The sequence below is a fragment of the Diceros bicornis genome, chromosome 29 (genome assembly GCF_020826845.1).
Source record: "Diceros bicornis minor isolate mBicDic1 chromosome 29, mDicBic1.mat.cur, whole genome shotgun sequence".
Lineage (NCBI taxonomy): Eukaryota > Metazoa > Chordata > Mammalia > Perissodactyla > Rhinocerotidae > Diceros > Diceros bicornis.
In genome coordinates, this window is record NC_080768.1 from 35,534,084 (window position 1) to 35,551,613 (window position 17,530).

Genomic DNA, 17,530 nt, shown 5'->3' on the forward strand with positions numbered 1-17,530 from the left:
AGGAAATGCGTTTGAGTAAGGCTGACTTCTCTGGTTCACTGATGGTTCTTATTTAAAGGGTGAAATGGCAAATACTGTCCTGGATATGCAGTATCAACACCTTTTGATGTGAAGCAGCAGCTTTGCCTTTGGCTACTGTGGCTCAACAAGCTGAATTGTATGCACTCACATGGGCCCACAGCCTAACCAGGGGCAGAACTGCCAATATTTATACTGATAGTAGATATGCTTTTAGAGTAGCTCATGATTTTGGACTGTTGTGGAAGCAATGTGATTTCCTTACTTCCGGCAGAAATAAAATTAAAAATGGCCTTTATGGGCAGGAATTATTGAATGCTTTACTTTTACCTGTTGCTTTAGCTATTATTAAGATCCTGGGACATTCTAAGCTTGTTTTTTTGGAAGCTAAAGGAAGTCACCTTGCTGACACTTCTGCAAGGAATGCAGCCCTTAAAGGAACCTCTGTCATTGTCCAAAGGGATATTTCCCCAAATGATAACTTAAGAGAACTGGCTAGAGAAGCCCAATAATTGGCCTCAGAGAAGGAAAAAACAAGATTGGAAATTCAACAATTGTTGGTTTGATAAAATGGTTCAGGCCAAATAGCAACCCAGTCCTGCTGGAGGGTCTCAAGTTCCCATTGCTAACCACCATACATGCCTTGAATCATTGGTCCACTGATAAAATGGTAACCTTTATGCATCAGTACTGGTGGGGAAATATTAATAAGGCCGAAGAAGGTGCCTATTTTGCTTGCCCTACCTGTCCCAAATACAATTCAAGAAAACCTGTCTTCACCGCTCCCGGACACTTTAAATTGCCCAGTGTACCATTCAAGATTTGGCAAATGGATTTCATACAGCTTCCCCCGTCTCATGGATATAACTGTGTCTTGGTCGTGGCCTGTGTGTTTTCTCACTGGACTGAAGCTTTCCCTTGTAGACAGGCCACTGCTATTTCTGTGGCTAAAATTCTTTTAGAAAAGATTAACCCTCGAACTTTAGAAAAGAACGCCCCCTCGAACTTCATGGTGACCAAGAACTCATTTCACCAGTCAAGTACTTCAACAGCTCTGTGGAGTTTTGGCCAGTTCTGCAGTGCTTTCACTGTGCTTATCATCCTCAGTTTTCTGGTCTGGTCAAGCACACTAACAGTGTTATTAAGACTCATTTGGCGAAGTTTGTAGAAACCCGCCAGATACCCTGGCCAGAAGCACTGCCACTGGTTCTTCTAAATCTTAGGTCTACCCATTTCGGGACTCATAAACGTACCTTTTGAGATAATTACTGGACATCCCATGTGCTTGGCTCCTGCTTCTTTTAATCCACAGCCGATAAAGGGAGGCATACTTCAATATCATGAAGACCTAATTGCTTTTGTTGAAAATAACCATGCTTTAGTAGAGCAGTCTTTTCACAGCGTGCTCCTGGGAGACAAAAACCCCAAACAACACACTCTGCAGCCTGGAGATTTTGTCTACTGAAAAAGACACCTCCACAAGTACTCTCTCTAGCCTCGCTAGAAAGGCCCCTGTCAGATACTGTTCACTAACTCTTGTGCTGCCAAACTCCAGACATTCACAAACTCTTGGATTCATGTGTTACACCTAAAGAAGGCAGCTAACCCTGACTGGACCTGCACACTCTGACCTGAAATTAAAGATTTCCAGGAATTGTAGTGGACGGCATCTGATGGAGACAGCTTTCCCAAGATGACTGGACCAGGCCTGTGCACACCTGTCTCACTGTTGCTTCTTACTTTATTTTTTCCCTCTCTTTCTTGGAAGGACAATGCCCTTGTCCGCATTTCTCAATTTATTGCAAAAGAGAGAAACCTCTTCGATTGTTGGATCTGCCATCAGAAGCCTTGATCTGTCCAAGACAGTAATGACCCCTTCGTTCACCCTATAAGTAATTTTGCTGGATTTCCAGGTGCCACTGTATGTTTGAATTGTTTAAATTTAAAATAATTTTAAATGGTGTATTTTATTCCTCTTCCAGAGACCTTTTGCCCAAAGATTTTGTAGTTTATACCTACGACAAGGAAGGGACTCTGATCTCTGACCATCCTGATACACAGGTAATATATTTTCCTCTTGATCCTAGAGTAGAATTTAAAACAATTATAATTTTAAAATGAATTCGGTTCAGGTACTCAGTACTGTTACATCGCGAAACTCCGAGGGCCACCTTTGACATTATGATACATGGAGTTGTCCTGGATGGGGGTGGTGTTGCCATTTACATTGACTAAACTGTACCTTAGAGCTCTCTGGGTACTCAGTATTCAAGTGTCTTTTTAAAGACCAGGAAAATAATCTTCTATTTAACGATAATTGTTACTGATTATGAAGGGGGAATGTTTGATATATTTTGAAAATAGATTTTTTTTTGCTGAAAGTTAATATCTCCAAAAGCACATCTTACTTCCGTATTAAACTGTTTGACTTGCCATTAGTACTAATTTGTTAGTAAAGAACAAACACTAAAGAAAAAACAAATATTTGAAATAGTTGGCAGATGTAGAATTTGGCTTCATATATTGTTTAATTAGAGCATAAACATTTCTGATTTTGTTCAGGAAGAGTGTTTCACTGTCCTTTTTGGCAGTTAGGTGTTATGTATTTTTTTCTTTTGCAATAGCTTTCGTGAGAAGTCTTTGTTCCCATTAAGCATATATTATTTTTCACCTGAGCTTTGTAAAGTTTTGCTAGGCTGAATTGTTTATGTTAGTTATGCACTTTTGCAGCACTCTTCCAGTAAACAGAAGGCAAAACCTTTATTTTAGATTAATTATTGGTACCTAGAAAAAAAGGGAAATACTGACTTAGCCCTTTCCTTTTCTGGTCCTCTTTCTTGTTCTTTTATCTTAGTATTCTGTTTGTCCATTGTTTAATAGCAAATTAGTAGACGAGCTTAACTTTACATGATAGCATAAAACAGATCACAAATAATCCATCCATCCATCCATGTATCCAGTCACCCGTCCAAAGATTACTATGGCATGAGGCCAAAGACCATATGATTTTTGCCACTCGACAAAGGCAGTGATCTTAAAAAGGCATTTTTTTTTCTTGACGTGAGTTTCTTGGCATGGGTTCTGGAGACACACACTGTTTGGATTTGAATCCGGGGCTCTATCATTTATTTGCTGGTTAAATTTGTTTGTGTCTTGGGCCGGCCTGGTGGCTTAGCGGTTAAGTGCGCACGCTCCGCTACTGGCGGCCCAGGTTCGGATCCCGGGCGCGCACCGACGCACTGCTTCTCCGGCCATGCTGAGGCGGCGTCCCACATACAGCAACTAGAAGGATGTGCAACTATGACATACAACTATCTACTGGGGTTTTGGGGAAGAAAAAAAGGAGGAAGATTGGCAATAGATGTTAGCTCAGAGCCGGTCTTCCTCAGCAAAAAGAGGAGGATTAGCATGGATGTAAGCTCAGGGCTGATTTCCCTCACCAAAACAAAACAAAACAAAACAAAACAAAACAAAACAAATTTGTTTGTGTCTTAGTATCCTCACCTTAAAATGGGAATAATAATTACAACCTCATGGAGTTAGTGGGAGGCTTAAATGTGTTAATACTTGTAAGATACTTAGAACAGTCAGTCTGACAATTTTTAACTCAGTAAATATCATTATTGTCTCTTATTACTGAAAGTATATATGCTTAAAACTGCTAAAAATAGATTTCAGTTACATAGAAATTTATGCAGCTGTTATCTTCAAGTATTATTATGGAATTGAGCTTTCCTGGGTGTTTGAAAAATACAAACTAAGACAGGTGGAGTCTTTCACTTATTTCTTGCTTATTCAATATTGTTCAGATAAATGAAAGTGTGACTGTAGATTTGAGATACCAATTAAGACTGGTACTGGGAATTTTTTGTATGTGGCTAGATTGTCAGATATCATAATGACATATACTTTTGTCCATAAAATGCAATTAAGTTACACTGAGAAATTTTAAGTGCCTGTTATTTAAGATTAAAGTAATTTTGTAAAGCTATCATCTGACTTTCATTATCAGTGTTTTCACAAGGCCATTTTCACAAAGAAACAGTTGTAATAACCACTTTATATGAGTTGCTGTGTGAAATAAAACTCCAAATTGCTGTCTTAGAACTTTGGGGTACCTTGCAAATGCATTAGAAAGTCTCTTAACTAACTCCCTTAATTAATTAATGCTCTTTGTTTCCTCTGAAAAATATATCGACTGCCCAAGGCTGGCTGGTAGGCTGTTCTCTGATAGTTCTGTGCACTTCTGCTCCCACTAGTTGAGGTTTTTGCATACAGTTTGTGTGTTTCCAAAATTGTTTATACCGTTTGTACCTTTACTGTAATCATGCAATTTAATTAGGTGTTTTGTAAATTTATGAAGTACGATTTGCAATTTTTTTAAACTAAATTGAAGGCCTGGGAAAACTTATTAAAAAAATACCATCAAGTTGGTAGATTAAGTGACCAAGTGCCGGATTTCAGCCATGTCACATAAGAGAGCTTCTGTTATAGTCATGCATCACTTAACTACAGGGATATGTTGTGAGAAATACATAGTTAGGCCCTTTTGTTGTTGTGCAAACATCATAGAGTGTACTTACACAAACCTAGATGGTATAGCCTACTACACACCTAGGCTATATGGTACTAATCTTATGGAACCACTGTTGCATGTGTGGTCTGTCATTGAATGAAATGTCGTTTGGAGGCACGTGACTATATAGTTGAAACTAGCAACATTTAATTTTTGAGTGCTGAGTTATTGTATTACTATCTCATAAGTGTTACCTCATCTGTAATAGTAGAAGGTATTTTTTTTCTCTAGTGAGAAGAAGGCGGTATCAAAGCTAGACTTTAACTACAAAACACTAGAAAGGAAAACACTAGTGGTTGTGAATTGCCCCACTATAGGAAAAGTTGTAAATGTTGAAATTCAGCCTGTGTTATTTAGTGTATAATTGTTTAATTTTTCTTATTTTCACAATTTTAGACTTACAGGAAAAGTTGCATGAATAGTATAAAACATTCATGCATCCCCATCACCTAGATTCTCTAAATATTAACATTTTACTACATTTGCTTTATCCTTTCATTCTTCTCTATTTTTTTCCTGAACCTTTTAGGAATATGTTGCAGACATGGTGTCCCTTTACCCTTAAATACTTCAGTGTAAATTTCCTAAAAACAAGGAGTCCTTTTATGTAACCATAGCACAGTTGTCAAAATTAGAAAGTTAACATTGAAGCAGTACTATTGTCTACTTTACAGATCTTATTGATATTTTTTTACCCATTATCCCAATAATGTACTTTATGGCAAAAGAAAATCCAAGTTCATGTGTTACATTCAGTAGTCATGTCTCTTTAGTCTCCTTTAATCTGGAAATCCTTAGTTTGCCTTTGTATTTCATGACACTGGCAGTTTTGAGAAGTACAGGCCAACTTTTTGTAGAATGTCCTGCAGTTTGAGTTTGTGTGATCTTTAGTCACGATCAGATTCAGGTTGTGCACTTTTGGCAGGAATACCACATAAGTGATGCTGAGTGGTCCTCAGTGTATCATATCAGGAAGCATATGCTACTATTAGTCCTTTTACTGACAGTGTTAATTAACACTGATCATTCAGTTAAGGAGTTGTCTGCCAGATTTCTCCTCTGTAAAGTTATGTTTTTGCCTTTTTAATTAATATTATGGTTAGATGCTTTGAGATTATGTGAATATCCTGTTACTTCCCAAATTTTTACCCACAGGTTTTAGTGTTTAGTATTTGCCTGAATCAATTATTATTAGGTTGGTTGTTGACATGGTGATTTGGTTTCCTAATTTCATTGAGCCTCTACATTCATTAGTGCTTTCTACTGTAAGGGAGCACTTTTCATTTATTTGTATCAGTGCACGCTCATGGATTGTTACTTTATCGTGAAAGACTGAAAATCTTTTCAGATATGTAAGGGCATTTTTATATTCTTTTGTGAATCCGTCTGTTCATGTTCTTTTGATAAGTTTTTTTTTTTGTTCCTCTAAGAATTTTTTTTTTTAAATTGAGGTATAATTGGCATACAACATTATAGTAGTTTTGGGTGTACAGCATAATGATTTGATATTTGTATATATTGTGAAATGATCACCAAAATAAGTCTAGTTAACATCTGTCACCGTATATCGTTACAAACTTTTTTTGTGTGTGATGAAAGCTTTTAAGATTAGCTCTCTTAGTGTCTTTCAAATATGCAATACAGTGTTATTAACTATAGTCACCATGTTGCACATTAGATCCCCATGACTTATTTATTTTATAACTAGAAGTTGTAATTTTTGACTCCTGTCACCTATTTCACCCACCTCCCACCTCTGGTAACCACCAATCTGTTCTCTGTATCTATGAGCTTGGTTTTGTTTTTTTTAGATTCCACATGTAAGTAAGATTATATGATATTTGTCTTTCTCTGTCTGACTTATTTCACTTAGCATAATGCCCATCCATGTTGTTGCAAATGGCAAGAATTTCATTCTTTTTTGTGACTGAATAACTTTCCATTGTATCCGTTCATCCATTGATGGACACTCAGGTTGTTTCCATATCTTGGCTATTATAAATAATGCTGCAGTGAACATGGGGGTGCATTATATCTTTTTTTTTTTTTTTGTGAGGAAGATCGGCCCTGAGCTAACATCTGTTGCCAATCCTCCTCCTTTTTTTTTCCCCCAAAGCCCGGGCCGCCGGTAGCGGAGCGCGAGCACTTAACCGCTAAGCCCCGCATTATGTTTTTCAGTTAGTGTTTTCATTTTCTTTGGATGAATACCCAGAAGTGCATGAGGGTGTGAGATGATATCTCATTGTGGTTTCCCTGATGAGTAGTGATGTTGAGCATCTTTTCATGTACGTGTTTGCCATCTGTGTGTTTTCTTTGGAAAAATGTCTATTTACATTCTCTATATGAGTTCTTTATATATTTTGGATATTAATTCCTTATCAGATATATGATTTACAAATATTTTCTCCCACTTAATAGGTTGCCTTTTCAGTTTGTTGGTGGCTTCCTTTGCTGTGCAGGAGCTTTTTAGTTTGATGTAGTCCCACTTATTGATTTTTGCTTTTGTTTTGCTTTAGGTGTCAAATCCAAAAAATCATCCCCAAGACTGATGTCAAGGAGCTTACCTGCCTGTGTTTTCTTCTAGGCGTTTTATGGTTTCAGATCTTACATTCAAGTCTTTAATCCATTTTGAGTTAATTTTTGTGTATGATGTAAGATAGTTGTCGAGTTTCATTCTCTTGCATGTGGCTGTCTGGTTTTCCCAACACCATTTATTGAAGCGACTGTCCTTTCTGCATTGTATATTCTTGACTCTTTTGTTGTGAATTAATTGATCATATAAGCGTGGATTTATTTCTGGGGTCTCTATTCTGTTCTATTGATCTATGTGTCTGTTTTTATGCCAGTACCATAATGTTTTGATTACTGTAGCTTTGTAATATAGTTTGAAATCTGGGAGCATGATGCCTCCAATTCTGTTCTTCTTTCTCAAGATTGCTTTGGCTATTTGGGGTCTTCTGTGGTTCCATACAAATTTTAGGATTGTTTGTTCTGTTTCTGTGAAAAATACCAGTGGAATTTTTTAGGGATTGCATTGGATCTGTAGATTGCTTTGGGTTGTATGGACATTTTAACAATATTAAGTCTTTCATTCCATAAGCATGAAATATCTTTCCATTTATTTGTGTCTTTTTCAGTTTCTTTCATCAATGTCATAGTTTTCGGTGTACAGGTCTTTCACCTCCTTGGTTAAATTTATTCCTAGGTATTTTATTCTTTTTGATGCATTAGTAAATGGGATTATTTTCTTAATATCGCTTTCTGATAGTTCATTATTAGTGTATGGAAATTCAGCAGATTTCTATGTATTGATTTTGTATCTTATAACTTTACTGAATTCATTTATTAGTTTTAATAGTTTTTTGGTGAAATCTTTAGGGTATTCCATATATAATATCATGTCATCTGCAGATAGTGACAGTTTTACTTCTTCCTTTCCTCTATTGGGCTTTTAATCTTTCCTCTTCAGTAATTAAGAGTTCTTTATAGTTAAGGATATTAACGTTTTATTTATGATATAAGTTACAAATATTTTCTCCTAGTCTGTGAGTTGTTTTTCACTTTGTTTTTGGGTGTTTCTTTCCATGTAGAAGTTTAAAAAACTTTTTTTTAATGTAGTAAAAATTATCAGTCTTTTCATTTATTGCATCTAGATTTTGAGTGATAGTTAGAAAGCCTTTTTCTACACCTGGGTTAAAGGGGAATTCAACCATGGTTTTTTTTTTTTTTTCTTTTTGTGAGGAAGATCAGCCCTGAGCTAACATCTGATGCCAATCCTCCTCTTTTTTTTTTGCTGAGGAAGATTGACCCTCAGCTAACATCTGTGCCCATCTTCGTCTACTTTATATGGGACGTCGCCACAGCATGGCTTGACAAGCAGTGCGTCTGTGCGTGCCTAGGATCCGACCCTGCAAACCCTGGGCCGCTGAAGAGGAGTGCACGCACCTAACCGCTGCGCAACTGGGCTGGCCCCTCAACCATGTTTTTTAGTTTTTTAGTTCTTGTATGGTTTCATTTTTTATGTTTAGATTCTTGATCCATTTGGAATTTATTCTAATGTATGGTGTGATGTATGGATCTAATTTTATCCTTTTCCAAATGTCTAACCAATGGCCTGAGCACCATTTATTAAAAAGTGCATCTTTGCCCTAGTGATCTGAGATGCCACTTTTATCATATGAAGTTCCATCTGCGCTTTGGTCTGTTTAGAGACTTTGTGTTCTGTTTCACTGGTTGGTCTCTCAATAATGCACCACCGGTACCATACTGACTGTTTTAATTATTAAGACCTTGGGATATATCTTAATGTCTGGTATGACTAGCCCCCCACCCCACTCCTTGGGTTTTTTTTTTTTAGTGCTTTGTAATTGTTTTAAAGATGAGAAAATCTCATTGTTTACTAAAAAATCTGATATTAGTAAGTGATATTAGGTTGTATTTCCACTGGTCAATTTCTTGCTCAAAATAATTTGTAAAGATGGCGAAGTGTATAGCTAGTAATAATAATAATAATAATAATAATAATAATAATAATTATACCTATAGGAAGAAAAGAAAATCATCTGATCAAAATCACTTTTTTGCCATATACTGAATTTTTTTCCCTTGATATCATTAACCTGTCACAAGGTCCTTTTCTGAATTAGGTGTCAGCTGGCTGCTGTTGCTTCTTGGTTTGATTGTGATTTAAAATGTTGAACATGACATAATGCTGTCTTGTTCTGCTTCTAGGCTTACAGGTTATTGGGGTAGAGCTGTTTGTACTTAGTATCCTCTGGAATTCTGCCTAAACATTGTGTACTTACAGGGTGATAGTAGATAGTCTGAAGATAGTCCAAAGAATGCCATGTGATATTATAAGATACCAATAATACAAATAAAATTTTTAGTTTACTGACCCTAAATAGTTTTGTCAGCTCTGTAATTTCTATGATGATTTTCAGCAAAGTAACAGTGTTTGAAGATAATACAATTTTTATCATTTAGAATCATTGTCATTATCGGGGCTATGTGGAGGGAGTTTATGAATCATCCATTGCTCTTAGCGACTGTTTTGGACTCAGGTAAGGAATTTTCTGTATCAGTTTTTTTTCCTTCCTCTATTTCTTGCCCCTTTACCTCTCTCTGTTTCCAAATTAAGTCATTTTGGGGGACAAATCTATTTTTTAGCAAAAATAGATTTTACTTTGATGTTGCTGAAGGTCTTTAGAGCTGTGTTTCAGATATCATACTTGACATGTTTATTTAGGAAAATATTACAGTGGATGAATTTAATATCTAAAGACAAGGTTTCATTTTTTGAGACTGATAAATAATTTTTGTTATTTAAAATAAAATATACTTTAAATTTCTCTAGCACTTTATGTTTATAAATTTTCGCCTGTATTCTTTAAGTCTCATAATGACTTGTGAAAAGGGGCTCATTATCTCCAGACTGAGGTGAACAAAGTGAGATTCAGATGAATTGTATCACATCTCAAGTGAAGTGATGATAATATTAAAATAACATTTATTGAGGGCCTGGCAGTATGACACTGTGCTGCTTGGTTGGTTGCATGATTGATTGAACTAATAAATATTACTCTTTTTTTTTTTTTGGTGAGGAAGATAGGCTCTGAGCTAACATCTGCCAATCCTCCTCTTTTTTTTCCTGAGGATGACTGGCCCTGGCTAACATCCATGCCCATCTTCCTCTACTTTATATGGGACACCGCCACAGCATGGCTTGCCAAGCAGTGTGTCGGTGCATACCCGGGATCCGAACCGGTGAACCCCGGGCCGCCGCAGCAGAGCGTGCGCACTTAACCACTTGCACCACCGGGCCCGCCCCTAATAAATATTACTTTTAATTCTCAAACCAACCAAAGAAGATGGCTATGATTATCTTTATTTGAGTACTAACACTTGTAGAACAGTTACTGTGTGCCAGGCGATGTTCTATTTCCTGCTTATTAAATAATTTAGTTTTCAGAACAACCCTATGTAGAATGTAAAGTAAAGCAGAGGTTACAGAACTTGCTGCGAGTCCCACCACTTGTAGGAAACATTTGGAATTCAAACTCTGGTTCTCCAGCTCCCCTGTATTGCCTTCCATTATACAGTAATCACTCAGAGAGGTTAAGTAACTTTCAGGAAGTGATGCTGGTAAGTAGCAGTCTTGAGCTTGAAATTTAGGTCTGCCTGACTCTAAAGCCTTATATTTTTCTCTATACCATGCTACCCATTCTTACACGTTAAGAGCTAGGACTTGCATTCGAGTTTTCTGATTCCTTTTCCCATGTACTTTTGTCTTCATTCTTAAAAATTGTGTATGTGAAATGCAACATTTAGAGGATTGCTGCATATAGAGAATGTGAGTTATGGGATTGAACCCCTGCAAGACAGCTCTCATTTTGAGCACATCTTGTATCGAATGGATGATGTCCACAAAGAGCCTCTGAAATGTGGGGTTTCCAACAAGGATATAGAGAAGGAAACCACAAAGGATGAAGAGGAAGAGTCTCCTAGCATCACTCAACTACTTCGAGTAAGGAAATAATATATTTCTTCATGGTTCAGACTAAAGTTTTAAAAAATCATGTATTTATGCATTTAACCAATACTTATTATTGCTGTGACTTTGGCAACTATGTGCCAAACCTTGTGATAGGTACTAGGGGATAAAGAGATGAGCAATATGCAGTTCCTGCCACCAAGTTGAATACAGTCAGGCTTCCATGTGCTTTAGAAACTAGAGCTTAAATCTTAAACAGTAATTGTATTTCTTTTTATCATTGCTACATAATAGTCCATTATACTGTCTTGTTGAGAGCAGTAGAAATTTTTTATTTGGATACCTTTTACACAAACTGGAATGCTGATTTTTGAGCTCTCAATTGGAGAAACAGAGAGAGAGATTGGGCTTTCGGACTTTAATTATTTCACATGTCTTCCAGGGATGCTTGTATCCCTGTTTTGAGTCTTCATTAGGATTCCCTGGCTTATTCTTGATACGGGGCTCTTAGACTGAAATGTTTCTGGGACTAGATCATCCTCATCTGCAGGATGCACCTTCTGCCTATGAGATGATGTTGCTCTGTTGGAGGAGGCATGTGCCTCTTCTCGTATATTTTCATTAACTCATACTGGTTTATGCATTGTTTTCATCGCCTCTCCTGCTATCCACTCTTTTGACTGTTGGACTGTTCTTTTTAACATTACCCATTGGAAAACATGTAAACTTTAGCTTATTCTGTACTTTATATGAATTTCTGTAAAATCACAAGTCATTTTTTAAAGTGGCAGCCTTGTCCTCACTTCTGCTGTAGGTTATTAGTGGATATTCTTTCTTTTGCTCTCAGCGTAGTAATGGGATTTCCTATTAAAATGTGTGTGTGTGTGTGTATAGTTTTGATATTAGAAAATCAGTAATTCTGCTTTGGAAACTTGAATAACTCGTATTATCTTTAACTAGAATTTTTCTCAGATCAGTACAAATAGCTGATACCACTTTTTAAAAAAAATATGTTTTTGGCTTTATTGATCTAGGATGTGGTAAGTAAAATAATTTTATGATATTCTTAACAGACCTGAAATAAGTGACTAGAGATTAGAGTAAGATCATTACATATGAAAATCGTGCAGCCTTTTAACTTTTCCTTTGCCTTTATGATTGTGTTTTTGACAGAGAAGAAGAGCTGTCCTGCCACAGACCCGCTATGTGGAGCTGTTCATTGTCGTAGACAAGGAAAGGGTAGGATTGGTGACAGTTTTTCTTCTTTTTCATGAAAAGCAGATGAGAAGTGAGCATCCCATGAAGGAACTATAAAATACAATATATTTGTATTGATTTTTCTTAAATGTAATTTTAACACTAAAATGGCTTTTTTCCTTTAAACATACTTGAGATTCATAATATTCCACCAGAAGCTGAATGTAGCAAATGAGACTACCTCTAACTTTATTTTTCACTTGAGATTTTTTTTCCCTGTTCTGTCAAGTGATTTGCTTATGCGGAATTTCTTAAGTGAAACAGTACTGCCTTTCAGGGTCTTGAGACCTTTTCAGATGACTTTAAAGGACTGTGGTGATAAAACCAGTTAATCAGATATTGCTTTGTTTCCTAATAAAATTGCTTTGCTTTCTAGAACTTCAGCTAACCTATACCTCACTTAAAGAGATGGGAAACTTCCAGGTCCTGGCATGCTTTAAGAAAGGAAAAAAGGAGAATGGTTCATCTTAGCATTTACTGTTAATTTCAGTGTACAGAATAGCACCTGGGATTTTCCTTATTCATACTTAAGAATTGTGTTTACCTTAACTAAGAAAAGAAATGAGTCTATTTCAGCATTTACAAGATTATCAGTTTTAGATATAGCTACTATATAATTTAACATATAGATTATATTTAAAATGCTTTGTCTGACTTTTATTGCCAACTTTGTTGTTTGTGTGAAAAAGTTGTTTGTAGAAACTTAACATGATTGGCAATTCCTTTCTTATAAGCTGCAGAGACAGTTTCAAGGATTTTTATGGTTAAAAAAAATCCCTTATTGTGTGTAAGTTGGAAAAAAACAAGCCATATGTATTAAGTGATAGAAATGTATTCAGAATTGTTCATTATAGGTTCATTATGCTCAAGTGGTAGAAGGAAAAAGCGTGGGGAATATGAACAAGCATGAACTCTGCCCCAGATAATGGGTAAAAAGTTTCTGTGGAATGTTTGAACAAGTGACAAAAGTAGAGATTTGAAATATTTTTCTTTATTATTCTCTCCAGATGGATTTGTTATATACTGGTAGAAAATGATTAAAAATAAAAATGGTTCCATTGTAATCAGACATTGTCAGATGTGTTGCATTATTTTTTCTTGTTAAGGAGAATCATGATAAAATGCCTAATTGATAAGATCTGATATATTCTGATATTAATGCCCTTATCATAGAGCAAAATCATACATTCTTTTAAAAATTTCCCTTTTGTTAGTTATTAAGTTGGTTGTATTAAAATAATGTTAAAATAGTAGTCATTTGGATTTAGCAAGATCTCAAAGAAAAGAATCAGTCATATCACGACTATTTGGCTTAATATGAATAAACTTTTAAATATCTCTGTATTTTATCTACATATGATGTTTCAAATAGAGAACATTGGTTAATCTATCATTATTAATTTAGCCCAAAGTTTAGAAATGGTTTAGGTGGTGATGTCTTTAGGTTAAGGGGTGAAAGGTTCAGGAAACCTTTTAAATTGTCTTTATTCCTTTATCTGTTCATTTTGATTGTTTTAAACTCTACCTTTGTGAAATACTTGAAAATATTTTTGCATTAAAATGAATAAAAAGAACATTAAGAAGAAAATTCATTTTAAAGTTGTACTAATTTGGAAAAAATGAAGACTTCAATGCTTTTACATTATTCTTCATTTCATGCTTGTACCTGTTTTTCTTTTATTCCTATGTATCACTAAAATGTATCCTTTAGTTTTATTAATTTGAAATGTAGTTGAATGTCTAAATGCCTCAATTTTTGGTTCAGAGGAAATTTTTGGATTCTTTGTTGTAACAGATTGTAGAAATGTGTTTCTTAAATTACTTTGGTGATATGATTTTTTTTTCTTGCTTTTCAGTATGACATGATGGGAAGAAATCAGACTGCAGTGAGAGAAGAGATGATTCGTTTAGCAAACTATTTGGATAGCGTAAGTTGTATTTTCTATGAACTGGGATTATTCTCTCCTATCCTTTCACAGTCTCAGAACAGAATTGTAAAATTGTCTTATTTTGACCTCTGATTATCCTAGGGCGTAAATGACTCAATCTTTCAGGGTTCTACCTTCTAGTTTGTTTTGTAACTTTTTTTTTATTTTGAAAAGAAAGTATAATTGTAGAGAGACTCAGAGACAAGCAAGAGATTTCATCTTAGCATCTGCTTTATCTTCAGAGTAGATCGGCTAAAGTACTTTGGCATTTATGAAAAGATCTTTGAATTTTTACTTAGAGAATCTTATTTTGAATAAGGTTGCCTCCTACTCCAAAACCATGATATAACAATATTAATATGTGTGTGGTGGAGTGGGGGGAAGAGTTGGAGGGGAGGGAGAGGGGGAAAGATTTGGCTTGAGATTTTGGAGTTCCTTCATCCACTGAGAGATATTGAAGAATTAAATGCATGTTCTTTTTTTTTTTTTTTTTTTTACTGCCAAGAGGCTTTTAATCATTTTATTTATTTTTTTAAATTTTTTGTTTATTGCAGTAACATTGGTTTATAACATTGTATAAATTTCAGGTGTACCTCATTATACTTCTATTTCTTCATAGATTACATCATGTTCACCACCCAAATACTAATTACAACCCATCACCACACACATGTGCCGAATTACCCCTTCGCCCTCCTCCCTCCCCCCTTGCCCTCTGGTAACCACCAATCCAATCTCTGTCTCTGTGTGTTTGTTTGTTGTTGCTATTATCTACTACTTAATGAGGGAGATCATACGATATTTGACCTTCTCGGTCTGACTTATTAAATGTATGTTCTTATAAGATAATTTCATCTCTAAGGTGTTTCCCTGATATGAATACCAAGCATAATGATGATGATAATGATGACAGTGATCGCATTCTATTGAGTATTTATAATGTGCTGGAAACTGAGCCAAGTGCTTTATATTTATTGACTCATTTATTCCGTACAGTATCTCTGTGAAATAGATATGAGTTCTATAATCCTTTATCTGAAACCTTTAGGGTACATGTAATTAGAATTTTAGGTAAGATTTGAGAAAGGTACAGTGGTTCCCTATGTATTACGTAACACCTCCAACAGGATCTTGGGGTAGCACCTTGTAATCAAGCTCTTTGATATTTCTGTAGTGAAATATATGAATATTTACATTAAGTGAGATACATATGGACTATAAATTGGCTCACGTTAGTTTAGGGCAAGTTTTGAAACGAAATTTACCAAAACTTCAGATTTCCAGAGTTTGTCAGATTTTGGAATGGAAGACAAAAAGGATTTTGAGAATGAGGAAACTGAGACCCTTGACAGGTTAGAGTCTCATTATATTGAAGGAAATATTTTTTTGGAGGGGAGGAGTCCTGTTTTTAATGTAAGTTGTGTTACTTCATTGTAAGTTAAAAGATATTCTCATATTCTTTAATATATTTTATATACTTTTATTTCTATTTTCTTTCCAGATGTACATTATGTTAAATATTCGAATTGTGCTAGTTGGACTGGAAATTTGGACAAATGGAAACCTGATCAGCATTATTGGAGGTGCTGATGACGTGTTGGGGAACTTTGTACAGTGGCGGGAAAAGTTTCTTATAACACGTCGGAGACATGACAGTGCACAGCTAGTTCTGTAAGTAATTTTTTTTAAAACAAAGTACTATTTTTTTTTTAAGCAAAAAACCTGTAATTTTAATTTAATTGAAAATTTCAATGGAAACTAATGAAGTTTATTATCTTTTTGAAAATTTCATTTCCTTTTTTTTCTTTTTTGACTTTATTTTTAAATGAGATATAATTGACATATAACATTGTATTAGTTTTAGATGTATAACATAATTATTCGATATATGTATATATTGCAAAATGATTACCACAATAAGTTAACACTTATTACCACACACAATTACAATTTTTTTCTTGTGATGAGAACTTTTAAATCTTATCAACTTGTGATGATAAGAACTTTGTACTCTCTTACCAACTTTCAAATATACAATACGGTGTTGTTAACTATAGTCACCATGCTATACGTTACCTCCCCAGGACTTATTTATCTTAGTGGATTCTTTTTTTTTTTTTTTTTTTTAATTTTTTGTTTATTGTAGTAACATTGGTTTATAACATTGTATAAATTTCAGGTGTACATCATTATACTTCTATTTCTGCATAGATTACATCATGTTCGCCACCCAAATACTAATTACAATCCATCACCACACACATCTGCTGAATTATCCCTTTCGCCCTCCTCCCTCCCCCCTTGCCCTCTGGTAACCACCAATCCAATCTCTGTCTCTATGTGTTTGTTTATTGTTGTTATTATCTACTACTTAATGAAAGAAATCATACGGTATTTGACCTTCTCACTCTGACTTATTTCACGTTGCATAATACCCTCAATGTCCATCCATGTTGTCACAAATGGCTGGATTTCATCGTTTCTTATGGCTGAGTAGTATTCCATTGTGTAGATATACCACATCGTCTTTATCCATTCGTCCCTTGATGGGCACTTAGGTTGCTTCCAAGTCTTGGCTATTGTGAATAACGCTGCAATGAACACAGGGGTGCATGTATCTTTAAGCATTGGTGTTTTCAAGTTCTTTGGATAAATACCCAGCAGTGGAGTAGCTGGATCATATGGTAGTTCTATGCTTGATTTTTTGAGGAATCTCCATACTGTTTTCCATAGTGGCTGCACCAGTTTGCACTCCCACCAGCAGTGTGTGAGAGTTCCCTTCTCTCCACATCCTCTCCAACATATGTTGTTTCCTGTCTTGTTAATTATAGCCATTCTAACGGGCGTGAGGTGATATCTCATTGTAGTTTTGATTTGCATTTCCCTGATAGGTAATGATTTTGAACATCAAAAAAAAGTACTATTAATGAAATGGCAGAACAATAATTTTTGCTTATTTTCTTTTATAAGAATCATATTTTCTTAAGGTTTTTGAGCATTCATTTAAATAAGGAAAACTTAATTTGGTACCATAGGACAAGTAACAGTATGATAATGGGACCTCTCTTTGGTGTTGGATTCTCTGTCACCGTTATCCCATGTCCTTCATCTTCTTTTTTGGATTTACTCCCTCATTTTGGTGTGGCATGTTTTCTGGCTTTTTCTTGTGGAAAGACATATGGAAAGAAAAAATTTTGACCTCTTGCATGTCAGAAAATGTGTTTCACAGTCTCAGAACAGAATTTAAAAATTATCTCA

General features: G+C 35.3%; 1 protein-coding gene across 1 annotated transcript in view; it reads left to right on the forward strand.

Annotated features, from left to right (window-relative positions):
- The window catches only part of ADAM9 (ADAM metallopeptidase domain 9), a 148,625-nt gene that overhangs the window by 25,970 nt on the left and 105,125 nt on the right, over positions 1 to 17,530 (forward strand). The window contains exons 4-9 of the mRNA XM_058525256.1: positions 2,001 to 2,079; positions 9,581 to 9,657; positions 10,925 to 11,120; positions 12,261 to 12,326; positions 14,201 to 14,272; positions 15,774 to 15,943. Coding sequence (XP_058381239.1) covers positions 2,001 to 2,079; positions 9,581 to 9,657; positions 10,925 to 11,120; positions 12,261 to 12,326; positions 14,201 to 14,272; positions 15,774 to 15,943 — 660 coding nt within the window. The remainder of the gene's footprint in view (positions 1 to 2,000; positions 2,080 to 9,580; positions 9,658 to 10,924; positions 11,121 to 12,260; positions 12,327 to 14,200; positions 14,273 to 15,773; positions 15,944 to 17,530) is intronic.